The sequence below is a fragment of the Pogona vitticeps genome, chromosome 5 (genome assembly GCF_051106095.1).
Source record: "Pogona vitticeps strain Pit_001003342236 chromosome 5, PviZW2.1, whole genome shotgun sequence".
NCBI classification, from domain to species: domain Eukaryota; kingdom Metazoa; phylum Chordata; class Lepidosauria; order Squamata; family Agamidae; genus Pogona; species Pogona vitticeps.
In genome coordinates this window covers 83,344,334-83,364,742 of record NC_135787.1, presented here as the reverse complement: position 1 = coordinate 83,364,742, position 20,409 = coordinate 83,344,334, and the positions used below count along the sequence as shown (strand labels likewise).

General features: G+C 42.8%; 1 protein-coding gene across 1 annotated transcript in view; it reads right to left on the bottom strand.

The window, feature by feature from the left end:
- SEL1L3 (SEL1L family member 3) overlaps window positions 1-19,431 on the bottom strand; it is a 45,761-nt gene extending 26,330 nt beyond the window's left edge. The window contains exons 1-11 of the mRNA XM_073001111.2: window positions 19,245-19,431; window positions 17,535-18,102; window positions 14,802-14,928; window positions 12,692-12,813; window positions 10,312-10,427; window positions 5,424-5,479; window positions 4,025-4,157; window positions 3,220-3,349; window positions 2,372-2,518; window positions 1,469-1,686; window positions 886-1,065 (exon numbers count right to left, since the gene is read on the bottom strand). Of these exons, the coding sequence (XP_072857212.2) occupies window positions 886-1,065; window positions 1,469-1,686; window positions 2,372-2,518; window positions 3,220-3,349; window positions 4,025-4,157; window positions 5,424-5,479; window positions 10,312-10,427; window positions 12,692-12,813; window positions 14,802-14,928; window positions 17,535-18,102; window positions 19,245-19,322 (1,875 nt within the window). The 5' untranslated portion in view covers window positions 19,323-19,431. The remainder of the gene's footprint in view (window positions 1-885; window positions 1,066-1,468; window positions 1,687-2,371; window positions 2,519-3,219; window positions 3,350-4,024; window positions 4,158-5,423; window positions 5,480-10,311; window positions 10,428-12,691; window positions 12,814-14,801; window positions 14,929-17,534; window positions 18,103-19,244) is intronic.
- Between the last annotated feature and the right edge of the window lie 978 nt (window positions 19,432-20,409).

Genomic DNA, 20,409 nt, shown 5'->3' with positions numbered 1-20,409 from the left:
CATAAAAGCCCCAAATTACACTGCTGATATTTCATATTCAAGGATCACTGACAGCAGAGGCGAGGCAGACTTCTATCCGTCTGACACGTGGAAGCTGCTGCCAGCTGAAGTAAACAATGCTGGACTAAATGGAAGAACAGGGCAAGGCAGCTTTCTGTGTTCAAACTGAAGTTGATATTAGGATTATCGTTTCAAATTTTGATCAGACACAGGAGATTCAAAGCAAGGTGCAAAGCAGTTCTGCAGGAAGAAAATTCTCCAGTGCTATTTCACTCCATCAAAGGATTTCCAGTTTTAGAAAGGCAGAGCATGGAGGTGCTATGTTTTTGGATTACATCTCCCAGAATCCCTCAGCCATCAAAACCAGTGGCTGAGTTCATGAGAAAAACAGTACACAGAGAATGCATATAATATAAATCAAAACGGGAAACTAGAATGGATATCACATTGATCAAATCCAAAATGCAACTTTTAATTTTTGCATGATTGTTTCTAGAAGAACAAGTACTCATGCACACAGCTCTTGGCATACCGCAATATTAAGACATTAAGAGTTTTCAGTGGCTTAAGTTTATTCCAGTTAAAATCTGCAAAATATTAAGAAAAATGTATGGTATTGAATTGCTTTATTATACAACATTTGCCAATGTTCAAATTAAAAGATTCTATATACCAGTTTGAATTTGTCTGGATACAAAGTTTTCAAATTTTGTAAATTAACTTTTTAAACTTTTTTCTAAAATGATATATTTCAATCATTTTTTTACTATGGAAACATTTTTCAGATATTTAAACTGAATGCAACATTACATACTCCCCCCCCAAACAGCAACAACAACAACAACAACAAAAAGAATGGAAATGTAATCCCATAAGATATTTTACCTGGTCTTCATCAATCGTATGCTGATCACGTGGTGTCTTGACAGCAACATCACTATAGTAAGCATATGATAGCTCCAGATCTTGGGGATAGTTATGAATGCCTTGGTAGTGCTTATACCCAAGGCTCATCAAGGCCAACCTATCACCGCCCTGAGCTGCAACCAAACTATACAGCAGACCCTGGTAACAATTAATAGACAGGGGTGTAAGTTTCGTAACAGCCAATGAAATCTTGCATGCAAAAAAACCCAGCAACAACAACAGAAATGTAATCATCAGCATATTGTACATCTAAATGAGCTAAACAGTAAATACACAATCATGAGCTTTTAATTTTGTGTGTGTGGCTGTTACTCTGTTGAAGGAATAAGGCTGGAAACAACCGGCAAACATACGAAACCTTGTTGATCAGAGGCGAAGGAGTGAGTACACTCAGAACACAATCAGTTATCCCACTTTCAGATGACATACAGGTATGAAAAACAGTTTGTCTCCTGCCAAAGATGTCTGATGAGCCAGCAAATACTATCTACATTCTTTTTCAAGTAATCCTGGAGCAAAAGAGAAACATCCAAATTCATACCTGAGCTGGGTCTGTAGACATACTCAGGCCTATTTCAAAGATAACACCAAGAACATAGGAAGCTCTGTGATATCCACAACAGCTGGAATCCATCAAGGCCAAGACAGAAGAGTTCATGTAATGTAGCCCTTCAGGCCTGGATAGATTTTGAGCAACTATCTCAAATAACCAGCGCCCAGTTTCTAACACTGAGTCCTTTTGGCTTTCTCTTGCAACAGCTGTAAGAAAGAATATATAATTAAACTATGGAGCCTTGAAAACAGTTATATTCCAATTAGATAGCTACTCCATGAAGTTCTTAAAACCCAGGACAACCAGTAGTTCTCATTTCATTCAGGTTGACCAGTGGCTCTCAACTTCGGGTAACCCAGTTTTTCATGGACTGCATCTCATAGAAGCTTTCACTATTAGCTGTGCTGCCCGGGGTTTCTGAGAGTTGCAGTCCAAGAACACTTGCATTATCTGAGGTTAGGAACCACTGAGGGAGACCCTAAGACCACCATGCAAATGATAGAGGAAGAGGTTGAACAGCTGGCAATGTTTAAATAAAACAGTAGGCACTGTTAACAGAAAGAAAAACTAAAATGTCCAGTTTAAAATGTAAGAAGAGCTTTTTCTGGACAGACCAAAATCCTTTCTTGCCAAGCAGTCCATTCACACAGTGGCCAACTCAATGCCTATGGGAAGCCAGAAGCTCCCACCCTCCCATCTGTGTGTCCCAGCAACTAGTATTTAGCAACCTCTGACAGGGACGCAACATGTACTCATGATGACTGGTAGCCATGGATAGTCTTATACCATTAAGAATTTATTTACTCTGCCTTTACAGCCATCAGAATTGGCAATGTGCATCTTGCGATAGAAAATTCCCCTGTTAATGGGATTTGTAAAGAAGTACGTTACCTTCTGGCAAATGAAAATCTCTCTCTTGCAACTGTTTGAACAGGCTGTGGTATTTTTCCCTTAGCTCTCTTTCCCAGTCGCTGGCAGAACACTTGAGGTTTCCTCTGTATTTGCTGTCCATTTCCAAATAATAGTTCTCATGAATACCTGAAGAAAATGAATCTGAATCATTCTAGCTGCATTTCTGACACTCATATAGAGAAAGGTTCTGTTTCTCTTTATAAAAATGTTAATGTCACCCAGCCTGGATTGATTTAAGGGTGTCTGAGCGTACAGCACATGCAATAGTAACACTGCAGGATAAATGCAGTTTGACTCTCGGAATAAACGAAAGCAGAACCATCCTGGATTAAATTATTGCTACTCCTTACTGAATATGCTAAGGAATACAGATATGAACTAATTTTCAAATGATTCTCTTTTTCTGCAGATGGGTAGTTCTGCAGGTGAGTCTATTTTTGTATTATTTATTACGTTTCTAGTTCAAACTTCTCCCCCCAAAAATAACTGAAAATGGCTAGCAGTAATAGAATTCAAATGAAATATAATACAATTAAACACTAAAAACATGGGGCATTGAGACGAGGAGATGGAAAATGGAAATTATATTCAAAGACTATAGCTGAGGCCAAAATCCTAATGATGCTGTATTTTTACTACTGCATGATGCACCACAACTTTCAGAGGTGGTAATCAGGAAAAGAGGTGGGGGGGCGGATACCTGCCCCCACCAGTGCCACTTCCTCTACCTAAACTGCCTTTCCACTGAACTGCTTTGAAATTAATGGCGCACACAAATGACAGTGGATCCTTTTCCCCATTACGCTTGTTTAGCCCCCCCTACTTACACTTTTCCTCTTTCTCATCTTGTTTCAGAGTGAATCCTTCGTGGGGTGATATGCTCTGGATATCTGTACATTTTTTATGGTAGAGATCAATTCTTTCCAAAATGACTTTGTTCAGGAAAGGGTTAGAAATCTGGAAGAAATTTAATGTCTGGTAGTATAGGAATACAGGCAAGTAGGAGAGGAACTGTGGGTATTTTCTAGAGAGCACTTTGCACACACTCTTAAATGATTAAAACATAGGTGAACATTTTATTTTCCTCAAAGTAAATAATTTCACATAATAAAATGACCACCACCATTTGGGAGCGTTTGGAAAAAATTAACTTTTTATGTTGACAACTTAGAAACACACACACACACACACACACACACACACACACACACACACACACACACACACACACACACACACACACACACACACACACACACACACACGTGTGTATATCTGTGCATATGGCGTGTGAGCTGAGTCACCAAATTCTCACTGGTTCCATGGGCCTGCTCTAGTGTGACTTACTACACTAAGCAACAGGATATGTAAAAACAGTATCTTAATATTTAAGAAGTAAATATATGGAAATACGTGTAAAATATGTTTTTAATATATGTATTTAATACATTTGGAACTGATAAATAAAATTTCATCATATGCAAATAAAAAGTAACACTGATGAAAAGACTTACTAATGCCATACTAGATTTCTTCACTAGATTTAGTGGTCTGCTGCCAATGTTGTTTGTTTGTTTCTTTGTTTGTTTTAGGGCATACTTTTAAAAGCCATGCTGTGTTTTGTATACTCACCATTTCGCTTTCTAAGCTCTTAAGACGATAGTATTTTATTGATCCAAAATATCCTTCAATACCAGATGAATATCCACTGCCTCCAAAAACCAAATAACCAGAAGTGTCATCAAAATAGATATCCTCGCTAAATCTGGAAAAGTAGATAATGTGATGCTTTGAAAATTGGTATCGTCTTCCATATTATTCTTATACAGTGACAGTTATACAGTACAAATATATTGGCTATAATCATAGTGTAGAGTTATACAAATGGTGTAACTTTTAAAAGTGCATTGTCTTGTGTTAAAAAATCTCCACAGGGATTCTCTATTGCATATTGAGTTGCACAACTTGGTGTGCAACAAACAGATAATGCTTACAGAGTTGTTGTTTTTTAATTTACACCATCTAAAAGTTACAGCATCTGCGTAACTGCTCAACAGGATTTTAGCCATTGTTTCTCAGTAATAGCCCCAGTTTTCTCAATTTATCAGGGCCGTAGCTAGCAGTGTGCTGACCACGGAGGCAGCAGCTAGTTCTTGCCAAGCTGTCTTCTTCTGCTAAGCAATCTCAATAACCTCTGTGGGCTTTTCTGAGCCTGTGCATCAGCTAACTAATTAGTTGGGTGAGCAGTGCTGCAGGAGATGGACGAAAGGGAGAAGGTATTCATCTGATTCGTCTACATAAAATAAATTGGCTCACCTGAAGTTTCATGGCTCAGCTGTCCTTAAGAATTCATCCACCCACTCACCCTTCCCTACGACCAGGTCGTATTTATGGGCTTGGCTGCAGGGAAGTGAATTGGGAGATACAAGGAAAGAAGGAGGGAACATTTGGAGTATACTTCTGTGCATTCTGTATAACTCTTAATTCGATTGGGTATGGTAGTTGTGCAGACAGAACCAGATCCTGTGTGGAAAGGCAAGGGGCAGGAAGGCCCCTATCTCACATTGAAAATCCCCTTAGAGAATTGTGTGGTAAGGATAGCCAAGAATACACCCAACTCAGGGGTAGGACTCTGGATTTTCATATCCAATGGCAGAGGATTCACTCAGTAGTTGTGCGCTCAAGAGTGCCTGTAATTCTGTCATTCCATCAACTGCTGGTACTGGTCTGGGGGCTGCACGGGGCTGCAAGCGAGCCTCCCAATGTTTCAGTCCAGAACCTTATATTGCACCAGTGTTATTTCTGATATAACCAATAAAGCTGTGGCCACCACTTCAACTGCTTTACAACAAAACATTGACATGTGTGTCATTTGTTTAGGTGGGTGGCCACATGTCCAAGGATGCAAACTGGCTCCACAACTGTAACAAAGGAAAGAATGAAAAGGCGTACAATAGACTTGAAGTTTCATGATACAATGGATCAGGTGGAACTATTACAACCAGAGGAGTAGTTTGAAAGTTAGTCTTACATAAATATTTGATGCTGGCGATGTTTCAGATTCTTTCCAACACAGGTGATTTCTATCTAAAACCAAAATGATCAAATATTAGTTCTGAAAGCTGGCATGCTGTAATCTGATTAAAAATATAATGTTTGTCCAGTCTTGGCTTGCACGTTGTTGCCAGGATATTCTGCTGACCTTTAGTGTGAAACCACAAGAATTCACTAAATTTATATATAGATTATATGTAGATAATCACTTGACAGCTCCACATATTTATCCTGAATGTACTTCCTCTTTCTAAATGTTTTAAGCAACTATTCAGATGACTTCTACTTGGATCCAGAGGAAAGTGATCATACGCCTCCCCCTCTTGCAAACATAAGTAAATAAAAGAATAGAAATGTTGTGTGTTCATTTCAACGTGCAGCCTTTCTGACCCTTCTAGTGAAGTTTATCTGCCATTATCTGAGGAGAAATTGCACTACAACTCCCAGAATTCCCTAGCCAGCATGACTCCTGTTCCAAATGGCAGACACTCCAGAGGACATGCACACATACACACAAATTCACTAGAACAACAATAACAAGAACAACAATAGTAATAATAATAAATGGTAATATCAGGAAGAACACAAGGCAGAGTGTGTAGGCTTAATGCCCTCTCCCAGTCCTTCTCATTCCCCCAAAGAAGGCTGGAATGAAATACCACACACTCCTCAGTTGTTAAAAATATTTAAACAGAGCAGCAGCAGCGCCCAATCTCAAGTCCTCTAGCTGTTTTCGATTTCAGTTTCCGTCCACACCAGTGGCTAAGGCCAATATTCAGGAATCATGGGACTTGCAGCCGAGAACAACAGAGTGGAGGCACCAAGTTGTGGAAAGCTGAAACAGAGACATTCTTGTCCTGTGCATGGGCAAATGGCATTAGGCATATTGTTGTTGTTAAGTGCTGTGAAGTCGCCTCTGACTCATGGCAACCTTGTGAATAAGCAATCTCCAAAATGTCCTGTCCTCAACAGTCCTGCTCAGCTCTTGCAAAGTCAAGCCTGTGGCTTCCTTTAGGGAACTAATCCATCTCATACTTGGTCTTCCTTTTTTTTTTCCTGCTGCCCCCAGTCTTTCCAGCATGCAAGTGGGGTTAGGCATGGAGTCGCGGAAATACGAACTTATGCAAGCAATGATCTCCTGATGACAGGAACACCAAGGGAGGCCATACACTACAGGGATGGCAGGTCAGTTATGTTTAATCTACCTACATGTACAATTTTGTATTTATACAGTTTAGACAGCAATGAGTGACTAGCCAAAGGTGGGTCAGCACAAAATTCTTAAAGACATATCAGTAGCAATAACTTGCTTTACAGCATATCCAGAGTGCTTCTACCCTCACCATTGAGCAGCTCGCTTTCTGCATCTCTAATGCAAAATTGTCAGAATCTTTAGCAATTTTCAAATCTCAACAGTCTTGGGGGGAGCCATGACATTTCTACTGTTATAAAACCAAGCTTGTTGTTGTATTGTTACACGCCCCCTGGTATAGGTAGCTAGGTAAAGATAGTTGGTTTGTCCAAATATTTTTACGGCAACAATGTAACAATAATTTAAAACACTTATGTAACAAAATATTCTTCTTCTGCTCTCAAGAAAGGCCTGATAGCCACCTCAGTGAACCCACCTATACTGCCTCCAAGGCAGCAAAAAGACCTTGGCCAAAATCTTGTTGCTTAGTGCAATGAAATGCACTAGAATAGGCCCACTGAATCAATGGGGATTTGATGAGTCAACTCCTTTGTAAGTTTCATTGATTCAAATGGGCCTACTCCAACTGCAACTTAGTCACAGTTGGTACTTACAAATAGAATTTGGGTGTTAACTCATCAAATTCCCATTGATTCAATGGGTCTACTCTAGGGCAATTTACTACAATGAGCAACATATTTATGACCAATAGATCAATATGATATTAACAGGAACCCAAGGCTTAAAAAATCTTAATATAAATATAAAAGCAAATTCAGTAAAAAATTATAGCAACATCTAAGTGTGAGGGGATTGCCAAGACTGACACCCTGAGCATGCCATCCAATCTTACCCAGTGCCTTTTGGGGGATTGTTGAACATAGAAACTACCAGATGTCAGGTGTGGGCTGGGATTGCTGAGAAGAAAAGGCAGCTGCAGGGCATAAGGGCCAGCACCTTGTCAGGCAGAGGGGGGTGGGCTGTGTGAGAAGGCAGGGGCTTTAAAGGAGGTAGGGAGAGGAGAAGGGCAGGAGCCTGAAGGGATGGAGGCAGGGGACTCAGGCAAAGAGGACGAATAGTGGGTGGATGCAGGAGAAATGTTGGTGCCCACCTACTGGATGGAAGACCTATCCAAATATGTCTTCAGAAAGGACCTTTTGATTGGGTTCCTACTGGAGCTGTGGGTTCCTAAGGAGACAGTGAGGGCCTGTTCTGCCCCCAAACACTGAATACACTGAAGACCTTGGTCAAGGTGTCCGGACCATCAGCCAGTTCCTCTATCAACACCTCCACCTGTTAAGATTCTGCATCCCACACAGAAAAGGACACTGGAGACACTAGTGTCAAAGGTTGACACCCATCTGAGGGTACCAGGGGGCACAGACTGGGATAAGGTCTGTAGGCCACTCCATGTTTCATGTTCTGTACATCCCCAGTGAAGACTGTGATGAGATGGGATTTTGAGTTAAAATCTTTTAAGGCATATGGGTTTTGTAATTAAGAAATGAGCCAGAGAGGTTCCATCTTGTTTCTTTGTATAAAGTATCTATGCTATGCTGACAGGTTGTTTTCTAGGCGAGCAGAGAGAATGTTATTCTGAGAGCCTGAGAAAGGACTCGGTGTGATTAGATAGATGGGAATTGTTGTGGCTCTTTGATAAACCACCGTAACCCAAATAACATCTGGTGCGTATGAGAAAGAAGTCATGTGGTGCAACAGGACTGGTTGCCTAGTAACGAACTCTGATTGGATGACATCGTGGGAAGTTGCGATGAGCCCTTGCCAGTTACTCTTGAAAAAGGAACTTTTTGCCTATGGACATTGTCTTTCAAGACTGATCCTTCAGTCATTCGTGACACATGGGACTAACCTTTACTATACTGGATTACCTATGGACTTATGGGCTTTTTCCTAAGGACTATGCATGGACTATTTTCTATGGACTGTTCTATGGAATATTCTTTATGGACTTCTTTTCTTGGAATACTCCATATGGACTATGCTCTTGTAATTTTGTAAGGACAATGGTACATTTACTGGATTTGACTTTTCTAAGAATAATGGGACTTTTACTGAATCTTTCTTTTTAGTACAGGATTCTTGTTCTACAGGATCACTGAGGACTATAGCCTTTTTATAACCTACTTGGATTATTGTGTGGTTACTAATGATTTCCTGGACTGGAACTGTTTTTATTCTTTTAATGGCTTTTTGTGTTTTTGTAAGGTTTTTGAACACTTTTCTATTTTTAATGTTTTCTTTGCCTCACTACATCTTTGTAACTAAATAGCACAATGCTAGTTTATTTGCTTTGGTTTAATTTGGCTTTGATACTTAGTAACATGCTTATTCTTTAATAAAATAAAGATTATAAAACTCAATTGGTTTTCTGAACAGCATACTTGTCATAGGGTCATCTGAGAGTGCTGCCTCGGCCTAGCTTACTTAGAGTCCTGTCAGTGGTGCAAGTTAAGTCTAAGGACTACAAAGCCCACTTGACCTTTTCATAATAATATCTGAGAGTACCAGGGTGTTCTTATGTGGGCAGATCTGTGAGAAGGAGTGTTGCATCATGGCTAGCTGAGATTGGACTCACTCAGCCCATTTTAGCATGTGCAAACTCCTGATTGCTCTCTGTCCAGGCTTACACGTGTTTTTGGACCCGTGTTTGCTGGCAAAGACAACTGGAGACCAGGGAAAGACTGTTCACTAGGGAGGCAGTGTCAGGAACTTGGCTCTTTGACAACAGGATTCATGGGGAGGGGGTTGCTGGTGAAGGAACCAGACCTGTAATCCTTCCCCCCTCCTAATAAAGTAATGTGCTCTGTATGGAGGAATTGGAACAGTGTCTAGTGTGGCTGAGAAGGCCAATTTGAGAGTGATAATTCCTTTCACACTGAAGATAAATACAATCTGTCCCCTATCCAGCTCCCTGATTTGACTGCTTTCGTGACTGCCTTGGCCTGATGGACAAGGGTCTCTTCAAATTGGGAGAGGCCGTGATGCAACGCCTGCCTCCAGACTGAACACTCATATGTCAGGCTTTCCCATCTGTTGAGGCCCATTCCCAAGGCCTTCAGATCCCACTTGCAGATATCCTTGTATTGCAGCTGTGGTCTCCCACTGGGGCGATTTCCCTGCACTAATTCTCCATACAGGAGATCTTTTAGAATCCGACCATCAGCCATTCTCACAGCATGCCCATAGAGCCATGATGATTAAAAAGATGCCAAAGTACTATAAGTAAATAATATAGATACACATGTTAGTACAATGTACCATCAATACACATCTGACTTATGGGGACCTTAATACAGTTTTCAAGGTATGTATAATATTTCAGATGTAATTTTAGCAGCGCTGCCACACACTCCCCTCCAGTGAGTTTCCATAGCCAAGAGGGGTTTTGAACTCAAATCTCCTGAGACTTAGTCCAACACTCCATACACTATACCACACTGGCTCTCATATATACTGGTATTTTGCTTCAGATCACCAGAATTGTTTATCCCAGAGCCCAGCCTGTGAGAAGAAAAATATGTTTGGACTGAACTCAGTGAAGGCGTTTCCAGATTATCCTCAGAATTATAAAAATGTTGCTTTTAAACTAACATGGTAAGCTCCAACCTCCAAAATACATTGTCCTTGCATTCAGCATCACAGATAATAATACCTGCCCTCCATGAACAGAGAGGTCGAGTCGAAGCCACTGCTTCAGAGGAAGGCTGAAAGTGGTTTTTACAGCAATGTCTTCTCCTTTGATGAGGTGCATCTGAATATGAACATGACCTGAAACGCACATGCCAAAGAAGAACCCAATCAGTGAAGGGAAGGCAACAAATATAGTGAAGACTGATATGGTCTTCCATGCCAAATATTCAGAAACAGGTAGTCATGTGACTCTATTACTTTAAACAGATACACATATTCATCCCGCTTTGAGGGAATTCCTACTAGTGTCTCATCCAAGAGATTGCTACATCCACCCCTGCTTGGCTTCAGTAATGTTACAATAATCAGTTTTCTAAGACAGTTTATGGGATTCCAAATTGACCACATAGAAACTACAGAGGATCAGTTCACAAAAAAAACCAGTTCAACATTACTATCTTGGGAAGCCTGCTTGAGGGCAAACTTGTGATATGCTATCAAGTCGGAACTGACTTAAAGCAACACTAACATTGCTTTCGAGATAAATGGGGTACTTAAGGAGTGGTTTTAGCAGCTCCAGCTGGATGGAGTGAGTTAGGTATCTGACTGCAGAGACAGAGGTTAGGAGTTCGATTTCTCCCTGTGCATCCAAGAAGGGCCAGCCTGTGTGGCATTGGGCAAGGTGCACAGCCCCAGGATTGCCCCCATAAGAAGGGAATAGTAAACCACTTCTGAGTACTCTTTACCTAGAACATTCTGAGAAGGGTTGACATAAATCAGAATTGGCTTGATGGCACACAATTATTCAATATTATTTACCAGTTCCACACCCCCAGTGAACTTTCATGGCTGAGCAGGGATTCAAATCCAGAGCTTCCGAGTCCTGGTCTATCACTGTATCTGCTACAATGCGTTGGGTATCCCAAGAGCACAAAGGAGTCATCATTTCTACAAGGTGTTATTTCTACACAGGTCATCTATCTGACCCAGGCAAATTTTCCCATGAAGACACCACCCTTTTCAGAGCTGCCGCCACTGCAAGATTTTGAGTGGCTGCACAAAAGACCACTCACAAAGATTATTCATACACATTGTGTAGCAATGTGGGGCTGGTGACAAGACCTGCATGTTTCCTTTGGTAGGAACTTGACTTATCTAATGACAGAAAGACACTGATTTCTACCTGGAAAAATGCTTCTCAAAATCTATACTTTTCTCAGTTTTGTATCACCTTCCCCAAAGAATACTGGAAATGCCAGTTTAGTAGCACATCTCTCAGAGAACGGTAGCTTTCCTTTACAGAACTGTGGTTCCCAGGAAAAGCGGCATCAATTAGAGGTCAACACTGTTCACTGCCTGTTGGTGCAAACAGCATTTCTTCCATGTCCTTTCCACCTTCCTGCTCGAAGCCTTCTGCACCTCCTGAAATCCTGCTCCAGAGAGTTGCCCAGCTCTCCAGAATAGGTTTTAAGAGGGCACAGATGTTTAAAACTGCCCCCAGTCTTCATTTTGCTGGTGGAAGGTGTCTTGTCAGCAGAACAAACTCTGGTGGATCTACAGGGAGATACATCTTGACTAGAAATTAGACATTTTTGTAACAGTGTCTGGTTTCTTTTTAGTCCTTGAATGAAGTGCTCTCACTGAACTATTACCTTCAGGACTAAACTGCTTGTGATGCAGTGAAGCCAGAGCTCACAGAACTGATGCTCTGAGGGCTTCTGAGTAGTTGGGACTAGGATGTAATCTGTGATCACCCTCTAAGGCTTCCCTCCTCCTCCCAAATTTAGTTGTAATCCTCGCAACAGCTGGGAAGGAAATATTGTTCCACGTTATCTCTGTGGCAAAGCAAAGTATCTGAGGGTGGTCTGCCTTTGAATAGGCATCAATGTCACAAAATAGTTGCTCCTTGAGCATTGCTATGGACTCATCAAAGTGCTCATATTATTGGATTCTCATTATTGATTGGCTATAGGTGCTGTCAAAATGAGCATTTGCACTTCCCAATTTATGACTGCACCACTGTAACCTATCCACTGCAACTCAAGACTTCTTAGTCTATGCAATACAGAAAACTCATGCTCTCCATTCTTGACATCGATTTTGGTAGAAAGAAGAATACGCTTTTCCACTGGCCACACTGGCTTGGGGATTCTGGAAGTTGTTGTCCAAAGCAGTAACACTTGCACACTGCAGTTAGGATCGCAAAATCAACCCCTTTTGCATATACGTATTTTACTTACCATGCCTCTGCAATCACTGGGCTCATCTCTCTTCTAACCAACCAACCAACTACCCGTGTTGAGAAATTAGAAAGGATTTTGAACAAGTTTGTGAATTCATTCTTATTTTGGAGAAGAGACTGTGAACTGAAATGTTTTGTGTGGGTTTCCCCTGCCCCTTACCTTCATCATTCAGAAATATAGCAGGAGTACCATACATTTCTTCAGAATCTATGAAATACAATGTTCCACATAAGGACTTCTTGCAGTAACGGAGTAAGTAAAGCCAAACTGAAAAAGTAAAGCTGTACAAACACAAAACTCTGATGAGAGATAGCTTATTGACTACTGTGACAACTTTAACATCAAAGTATGGGGATCAGAATATATTCCAATGAAAGTTACAAAGGGCCCATTGGACATGTGTTCTGCAGTCTGAGTATCAAGAATCAACCTGACACTGACCCCCTCTTTTCCAAACACTCTTTTAGGAGAAGGTAGTGATGGAATATTTCCCAACGTAGATGGGTTACATGGCAGAGAAGAGATAAACATCTGGACCACAGAACACTCTACTGTAAATCTCTGCTGGAGTTCAAATGCCAAATTCAATGGCTTGGACCGAAGTTGATATGTTGCTGCTTTTCTTTGTTTTGGTTTTAGAAGTGTTTGCTTGATGCACAGGGCTAATTCCATATATCTGTCAATGGCACATTGATAGTTAGTGCACTGAACACTGGTTTTCATAACCATAGTAAGTAACTTTGGTCCTTTACATGTTCTTAGACTACAACTCCCATCAGGCCTAGACAGCATAGCCAATGGTGGTGGTGAGTTGCAATCCAAAGCATCTAGAGAGCCAGAGATGCCCACACCTAGTTTATAACCTTACTGAAACCTTTGCACAGACATCTCACCACCCACAGTAAGGTAAAGGTAAAGGTTCCCCTTGACAATTTTTGTCCAGTCGTGTTCGACTCTAGGGGGCAGTGCTCATCCCCGTTTCCAAGCCATAGAGCCAGCGTTTTGTCCAAAGACAATCTTCCGTGGTCACTCCGGTGGCTTTATAGGGCCGGGAGGGGGTCCACCTATTGATGGGGATGGTGCAATGCAGTCACACAGCCCCCCTCTCCCCTCCCCTCCTGCTCCTTCCTTCCCTCTCTTCCCCCCTACCGTTGTGACGTGCCCCAGCCGCATTCTGGCCACAAGCACCGGCAGTGTAACTTGAAATTTTTTAAAATAAAAAATTGCACTGGGCTGCATTATGAGCCGACTTGGGCTGCATGTGGCCCTCGGGCCGCAGGTAGGACAAGCCTGACCTACACGGTGACATGTTAAAGCAGCGGTCCTCAATCTTTTTGGGACTGCGAACCAGCTGAGCCTCCAAGGAAGGCGGGGGGGCCCAAAGGTGTGCGTGGATGCACACATGCTCTTGGGTGCGTGCGTGAAGCGGTGGGGGAGCGCCCGCCCACTCGTGCCAGCGTGAGTACTTCCCCACCCCTTCACGCATGTGCAGGGGTGCCTGCACACCCACCCATGTGCCCACCCCTTCGTGCGGGCACTTGGGCACATGCACAAAGGGATGGGGGAGCGCTGGTGCTGGCACGTGTGCAAAGCAGCTGTGGGAAGGGGAGTGCGTACAGGGGGGGAGAGGTCTGTCTTCGCGGCCCAGTCCAGCTCAGGCCATGGACCGGCACCAGGCCGCAGACCAGGGGTTGACGACCTCTGTATTAAAGAATTGCATCATTTTTTCTCTTTCACTTGGCTGTAACTGTACCTATGCACATACGCATGCACAAAGCTGTCCAGCACTGACATTGGTGAATCACACAATATAACCAGATGTAAGAACATAATGCACATAAGTAAATGAGAAGCAAAACAAGTACAGTATAGGAAGGAACCTGACATTTTAATATATGGATTTCTTTAAGGGTGATTGATGAACAAAAACATCATCTTTAAAACTGATTGGTTGTTGTGGGTTTTTCGGGCTTCTTGGCCGTGTTCTGAAAGTGGTTCTTCCTAACGTTTCACCAGTCTCTGTGGCCGGCATCTTCAGAGGACAGCAAACTTTGCTGTCCTCTGAAGATGCCGGCCACAGAGACTGGCGAAACGTTAGGAAGAACCACTTTCAGAACACGGCCAAGAAGCCCGAAAAACCCACAACAACCATTAGATTCCGGCCGTGAAAGCCTTCGCGAATACATTTAAAACTGATTGATTGAAGAAAAAATAATGTATGGTTTAAAAAGCAAACACCATCATCTTCAAAGTATTTTTATCTGCTTACGTTGGGTAACCAATCTGATGTCTCCTGATTGTCTCAAGTTCTCTGTTTTTAAATTTCTTAAACTTCTTGACAAGTCCACTCATCTCTCCACTGGACGCATATGGAAAGCTGAGGATCTCCACAACATCTGTAAAACACAACCATCCTTTATTAGTCAGGAACTGCAAAGATCTATTACCCTACACAAAAATCATGTGTCCACAGTGGAAGAATTAGTCTGCAACAAGAAACAAAGATTCTGCCTTTTTCTTTTCTTTTTTCTTTCTTTCTTTCTTTCTTTCTTTCTTTTTGTATACAGTAGTGCATATCTATCAGGAAACATTTCCCTGGTCTCCATAAAAATCAGATAGGCTTCTTTTAAAAAATGACAAATCCCAGGTTCCACTGTCCTGATCCTAGGCAGATTTATTCAGAAGGACATATGCACTGACGAATGGCCCCAGAACCATCGTCTTGTTTCCCAAGGGACCCACCAACAGTTAGACCTTATGAACTCTAGCCTTGGCAAAGAGCCAAGGCTTGATCCAATTGTCAGCCTCAGATAAATCAAATGAATGGGAATTATATATGTGTTGACACACCATTCACAAACTGATTTACTGGGTAATTACCAATTGGATTAAGGCCTATGTGTTCTGAGTGAGAGTGGTAAGTAACCGTGGCATGAGGGCAATGGCACAAAGTGGAGTTGCAACCTGATTTAGGTCACTGTGCTAGGGGAACAATATGGTCTTATGCCTCCAAGCCTGTTACAGCCTCCTCTGTCAGATACCAAACGAGAACATTGCATTTGCACTAGAACTAATACACTGCACAAAACTGGATACAGAGATGTCAGACTGGCAGAGAGTGGGAGGAGCAGTGAGAAACAAGCCTCACATCAGCACATGGTTCAGCAGGTGGAGATGGCACCGTTCACGACAACAAATATTATTCTGGAAACCTTTACACTCAAGACATGCCTAGTCAGCCACACCCATGGTCTCAGATGTTCATGTTGTCTACCTAGAAAACGCTGAATAGGGTCACCATAAGTCAGAATTGACTTGATAGCAGACAGTTACTATTAAGAAAATATGTTTTGTATCAGAGCCCCAGCAGCAAGTTCCATTTTATGCCTCTGGCAGTGAGCATGCTGTGATTTCAAATACAGAATGTACATGTTTAGAATCCTTCTGCTTTAATTGGGACTGGCACTTTGCTCAAATGCAACCGGAAATAGCTATACAACATGGAATGGTACTGGTGGGGTGCTGAGTGCAGACGGTGAAGGGAGATGTTTGTTAGGCTCATTCACAACTGTAAGGTGAGATGGGTACATAAGACCATCAGAGAACAACATTACCAAGCCACACACAACTGTGTACGTTGGAAGGAATTAAATGGGTTTTGTGCCACTTAAGACTGCAATCAGATGGTGATTTATGCCTTTTGGGCTGTTTTCAGCGTGGTCAGGTTTGGTCCATTTTTCAGCACATATGATATTCCAGCAGTCAGGAACAAGCCTCACTTTTTACCATTCCTAGCCACACCTTTTTGGACCCCAGGTAGGGCTACTTTTAAAAAGCAACAACACATGCAGTCATGAACGCTCGTTTTGGCTCAGTTTCTGGCAGATGTGATCACTAGAATCAAATCATATCGGATCCTTGATAAAGTGCAAGAATGAAGCAAACTGCCCCCCACCCCCACTTTCTTCAGAGAGGGAGACAGAAGAGGATGGAGAGAAGGAACTTTTGTTGTTGTTGTTTGGCTGGTGTTAAAAGCCCACAGCTATATCACTTCATGGGTGGCTGATTTACCAGCATGCCCCTTACCAATAAAACTGTTGTGTGGCTGTTCTTATGCATTCTTTCTATAGCATTCTGTGTCCTGTTACATCTACATCAAGGGTGGACAACCTGTAGTCCTCCAGGTAACTTTGGAGTGCAGCTCTTATCGGTACCAGCCAGTGAAGCTAATGGTAAAGGGAGATGTTGTACAGCAACATCTGGAGGGCCACATGTTCTCCACAACTGACCTATGGATTGGATTCCAATGTGGCTCCCCTCTCCCAGCCCAGTTCCATTTGCAGATATTATCCTGGTTGCACATAACTCCCTTTGTATTGTTTTTCTAAAATGAGGGATGGATTCCCTATTAATCTGTCTGTGATTTCAGAACAAAGCAGAATCTGAAATGATGCTTTGATCAAACAAAGCACATTTTAAATAAGCCACAGCTCCTCAGGAAAAGCACTTCTGGAAAATGGAGGAAAGGAAGTCATGAGATTGCACATGGCAACTTAAGGTCTGTCAGCACAGAGAGAGGACCCCCCACACATAGACACACAGACACACAAAGGCCATTTTCCTAGGAAAAACAAAAAGGCAAGGCTGGGGAGCTCCCGTATTTCATGGTTAAAATACAGCTCCCATCATTCTTCACTTTTGGTTAGGCTGGCAGATACCATTGGGAACCAGAGTCCAACAGATCTGGGAGGATACAGGTTCCTCAGCCTTGCAGGAAAGAAAATGTCCTCTCAGTATACTGTTATGGACCTTTCTTCTTTTCATCAGCAGCTAAAACGTTCCACTCACCAAAATTCTGTGGGTCACTTTCAAAATGTCAAGTTGGTCCAGGCTGCAAAGTTCAAACATTCCCCACTCTGTGGCCATCCCACTACAGTATTTGCAAAATCATACTCCTGCTCCAATGTAATAAATGACTCATGTCCAACAGGAAAATACATACCATTCTCATTGGGACACGAAGGGATTCTGTTTGCCTGGAGTTTCCACATATATTCAAAGCTCCATTTCAAACACACCTTGTGGTCTTTATATGGTCGTTCGAAGGGTGGAACAGTTTCCAGCAAGATGTAATCCCTGGCAATGGCCCACAAGTAACCTTCTTTTTGTTTCACATGGAAGAAACTTCCTTGTTTATGGGTAATCCATGCATATAGTATCACTGTATGCACTATTAGGGAATGTTTGATAACATAATCATCTCTGAAAACCATGCTGCTCGGAAACTTCAAGTTCACGCTTCTATTCCTAGCCATGTGGAGGTGGTGGTTGCTCTCCCAATTCTTTTTATATACTGACACACCAGTTTTAAATTCCCATGAAGCTACAGCTTCTATTGTAACAATGCAAGGTTTTGAGCATAAATAGACAACTGAAATTTCAGTATCATTGCTAACTCTTTTGTTCAAAACATTTAGACTAATAAAATCCTCTTGAAATGCATTATATTCAGGCTGTGGAATGACAGGTGTTGTCATTAATGTCTCCACTCCAAAAGTTGGCACAGTTTTCTAAGAAAGAAAAAATGCATATAATGTTAGCTAGTTAATATTTCAAGGCAATAAATTGATTCCAAAGCATTAGTTGCTTCATTACTTTTTTTTAGTTATACAGCACTTTTTTTGGATTTGCAAACCAAATGGCATTTTGCTGTGTATTAGGCATATTATCCATAAGGCTAATGATCAGAACATATGAATACTTAAATACATCATCAGCTACATTAACCTGTTTTTAATGGAGCAGTCTCTCCCAATGCTTTTCTGCCTGAAATGTTTTGGTTCATCTCAAATGGGCAAGTTTCCAGTCCCCACAGTATCATGGGAAAGTTAAATAATATGGCAAGAAAGATCAACAACAAGGAAACAAATAAAAAGCCAAAATTCACTGTCTTTCTGAAGAATGGTCGCTTTTACATCCGTGGTCTCCCAGACTTTCAAGGGCAGAAACCTGATTTGTCTTGGTGTAGATTCCCAACTAACTCTGTTGGGTCTCAGAGCATCATCCTACTATACATCAGCTAGGGATACTTATTCTTCTTAAAAGCCATGTCCCCAGCTTTCAGTCTACTATAAATAGACCTCACCTAACCATGATCACTCAGGAGCAAGTTCATTGTTTTTCACTGAGCATATTTAGGAATGAGTGATCACAGTTAAGTGTTTTACAGCCCCACTGACACCACTCCTATATAGATTTCTAGGATACTGACAGCTCCACCCTGCGTTTGTCTACCTGCAAGTTAATCCAGGTGACTACAGTGGGAGAAAAGGACTTTGCATTCCAAGAGGACCACATGGATGAGTCTGGACACTCTGAAACCCTCCTGCGTTTCCCCAGTACCTTGCCCGCCTTTTTTTCCTGACCACCAAAAGAGTAAAAAGTGGAGGGAAATGGCAGCAACTCAGCGATGGGGTTTGCCTGGGCGCGTTAGGAGCTGTCCCTGCGGAAGCTGAAATTTGCCGGCTCGGGCACTGAATGATGGGCAGAATGCAACCGAGCGGGTGGGCGGCGGGCGCCTGTGCAACTGGCGTTCTCTTAGAAGGGCTGTTCGGCAGCTTCTTTGGCAATCCGGAACTGCCCATTCCTCAACTCCCGCAGCTCGCTGGCAACTGGGCAAGCAGGGAAGGATTGGCCCCGTTTGGCAACTCACCAGCAGCAGCCCAAGGAGGTGAAGGCAGAAGGCGCGGCCGCCGGGACGGCGCCTGGGGAGCCCCGCCGCGCGTTCCATGGCGCTGCCCGCGTCTCCTTTCCTCCGCCGGCCTTGGCCCGATAAGGGACATCCTGCCACGGAGGTGGGGGTGGGGGATCGGATCCTGCTTCCTGGACATGCCTCCGGCTCCGAGAGCCTGGCGGGGGGTGCGTGTGTGGAAGAGGCGGAGGAGGAAGCAGGAAGAGCCGCCCAGGCGCAGCAGGTGCAGCGATGGCCCGTCTCTCTCTCCCCCGCCCTTTCCTTGGCCAGACAGAGGTGGATTGGGCCCTTTCGCGTCCCCGCTCTTGCCCTGCCCTTCCAGCCCCCCTCCCCTCGGAGAGACTCTTCAGATTCCTCCTGCCCAAGGCTTCGCCACGCACGGAGGGACGGGGCACCCGTCGGCAGGTGCAAAGCCTCTCTCCTTCCCCGACCTCCGCCTGAAGGAGTTGCACCAGCTAACCTTGAAAAGGTCGAGGAAGTGGGCTTGAGCGACGACAACTCACATTGCAAGACAGCCATTTGTATTTAAAGATGCCGCCTCAAGCCATAGACAGATCCATGCCTACCAACCCAGCTACAGAACTCACAAGTCTGACATGGTACAACCATGTGCCATAAAAAAAAAAAACTCCATATACTTCACTGAGCCATTATGGTGCCAAAAATTGGATCCAAGACAGGGATCCTCATGAATCTGTATAAATATTTGCATGTGGTCACTGTGCTGCCACAGTCTGTTTATAGGCGGTCCTATCCCCCATCCGATCCCCACCATATACTGAAGTAACAGAATGCATTTGTGTTCATGGACTGAACTACAAAATCCCAGGTGCAGTTCCTTTGCTTCATAGCACTGTCATGGTGCAGCAGCATGAGTATCGATGCCTTGAATTCATATTTGTGAGAAACAAAAACTTTGATTGTGATGGCTAAGCCCATAAACATGGATGTGTTCTATAACTTGACTATGTTTTGGCTGATGCCACATAGAAATCATGCACTGCAGCCACGTTTTGCACCATAATGAAATACAGGATCCATGGTTTTTATGGCTCAGTTTGTCAACATAGTTGTGTTCTATCATTTTATAGCAGTTTGGGGTGGATCTTGTGTAAGGAAGCCGGCA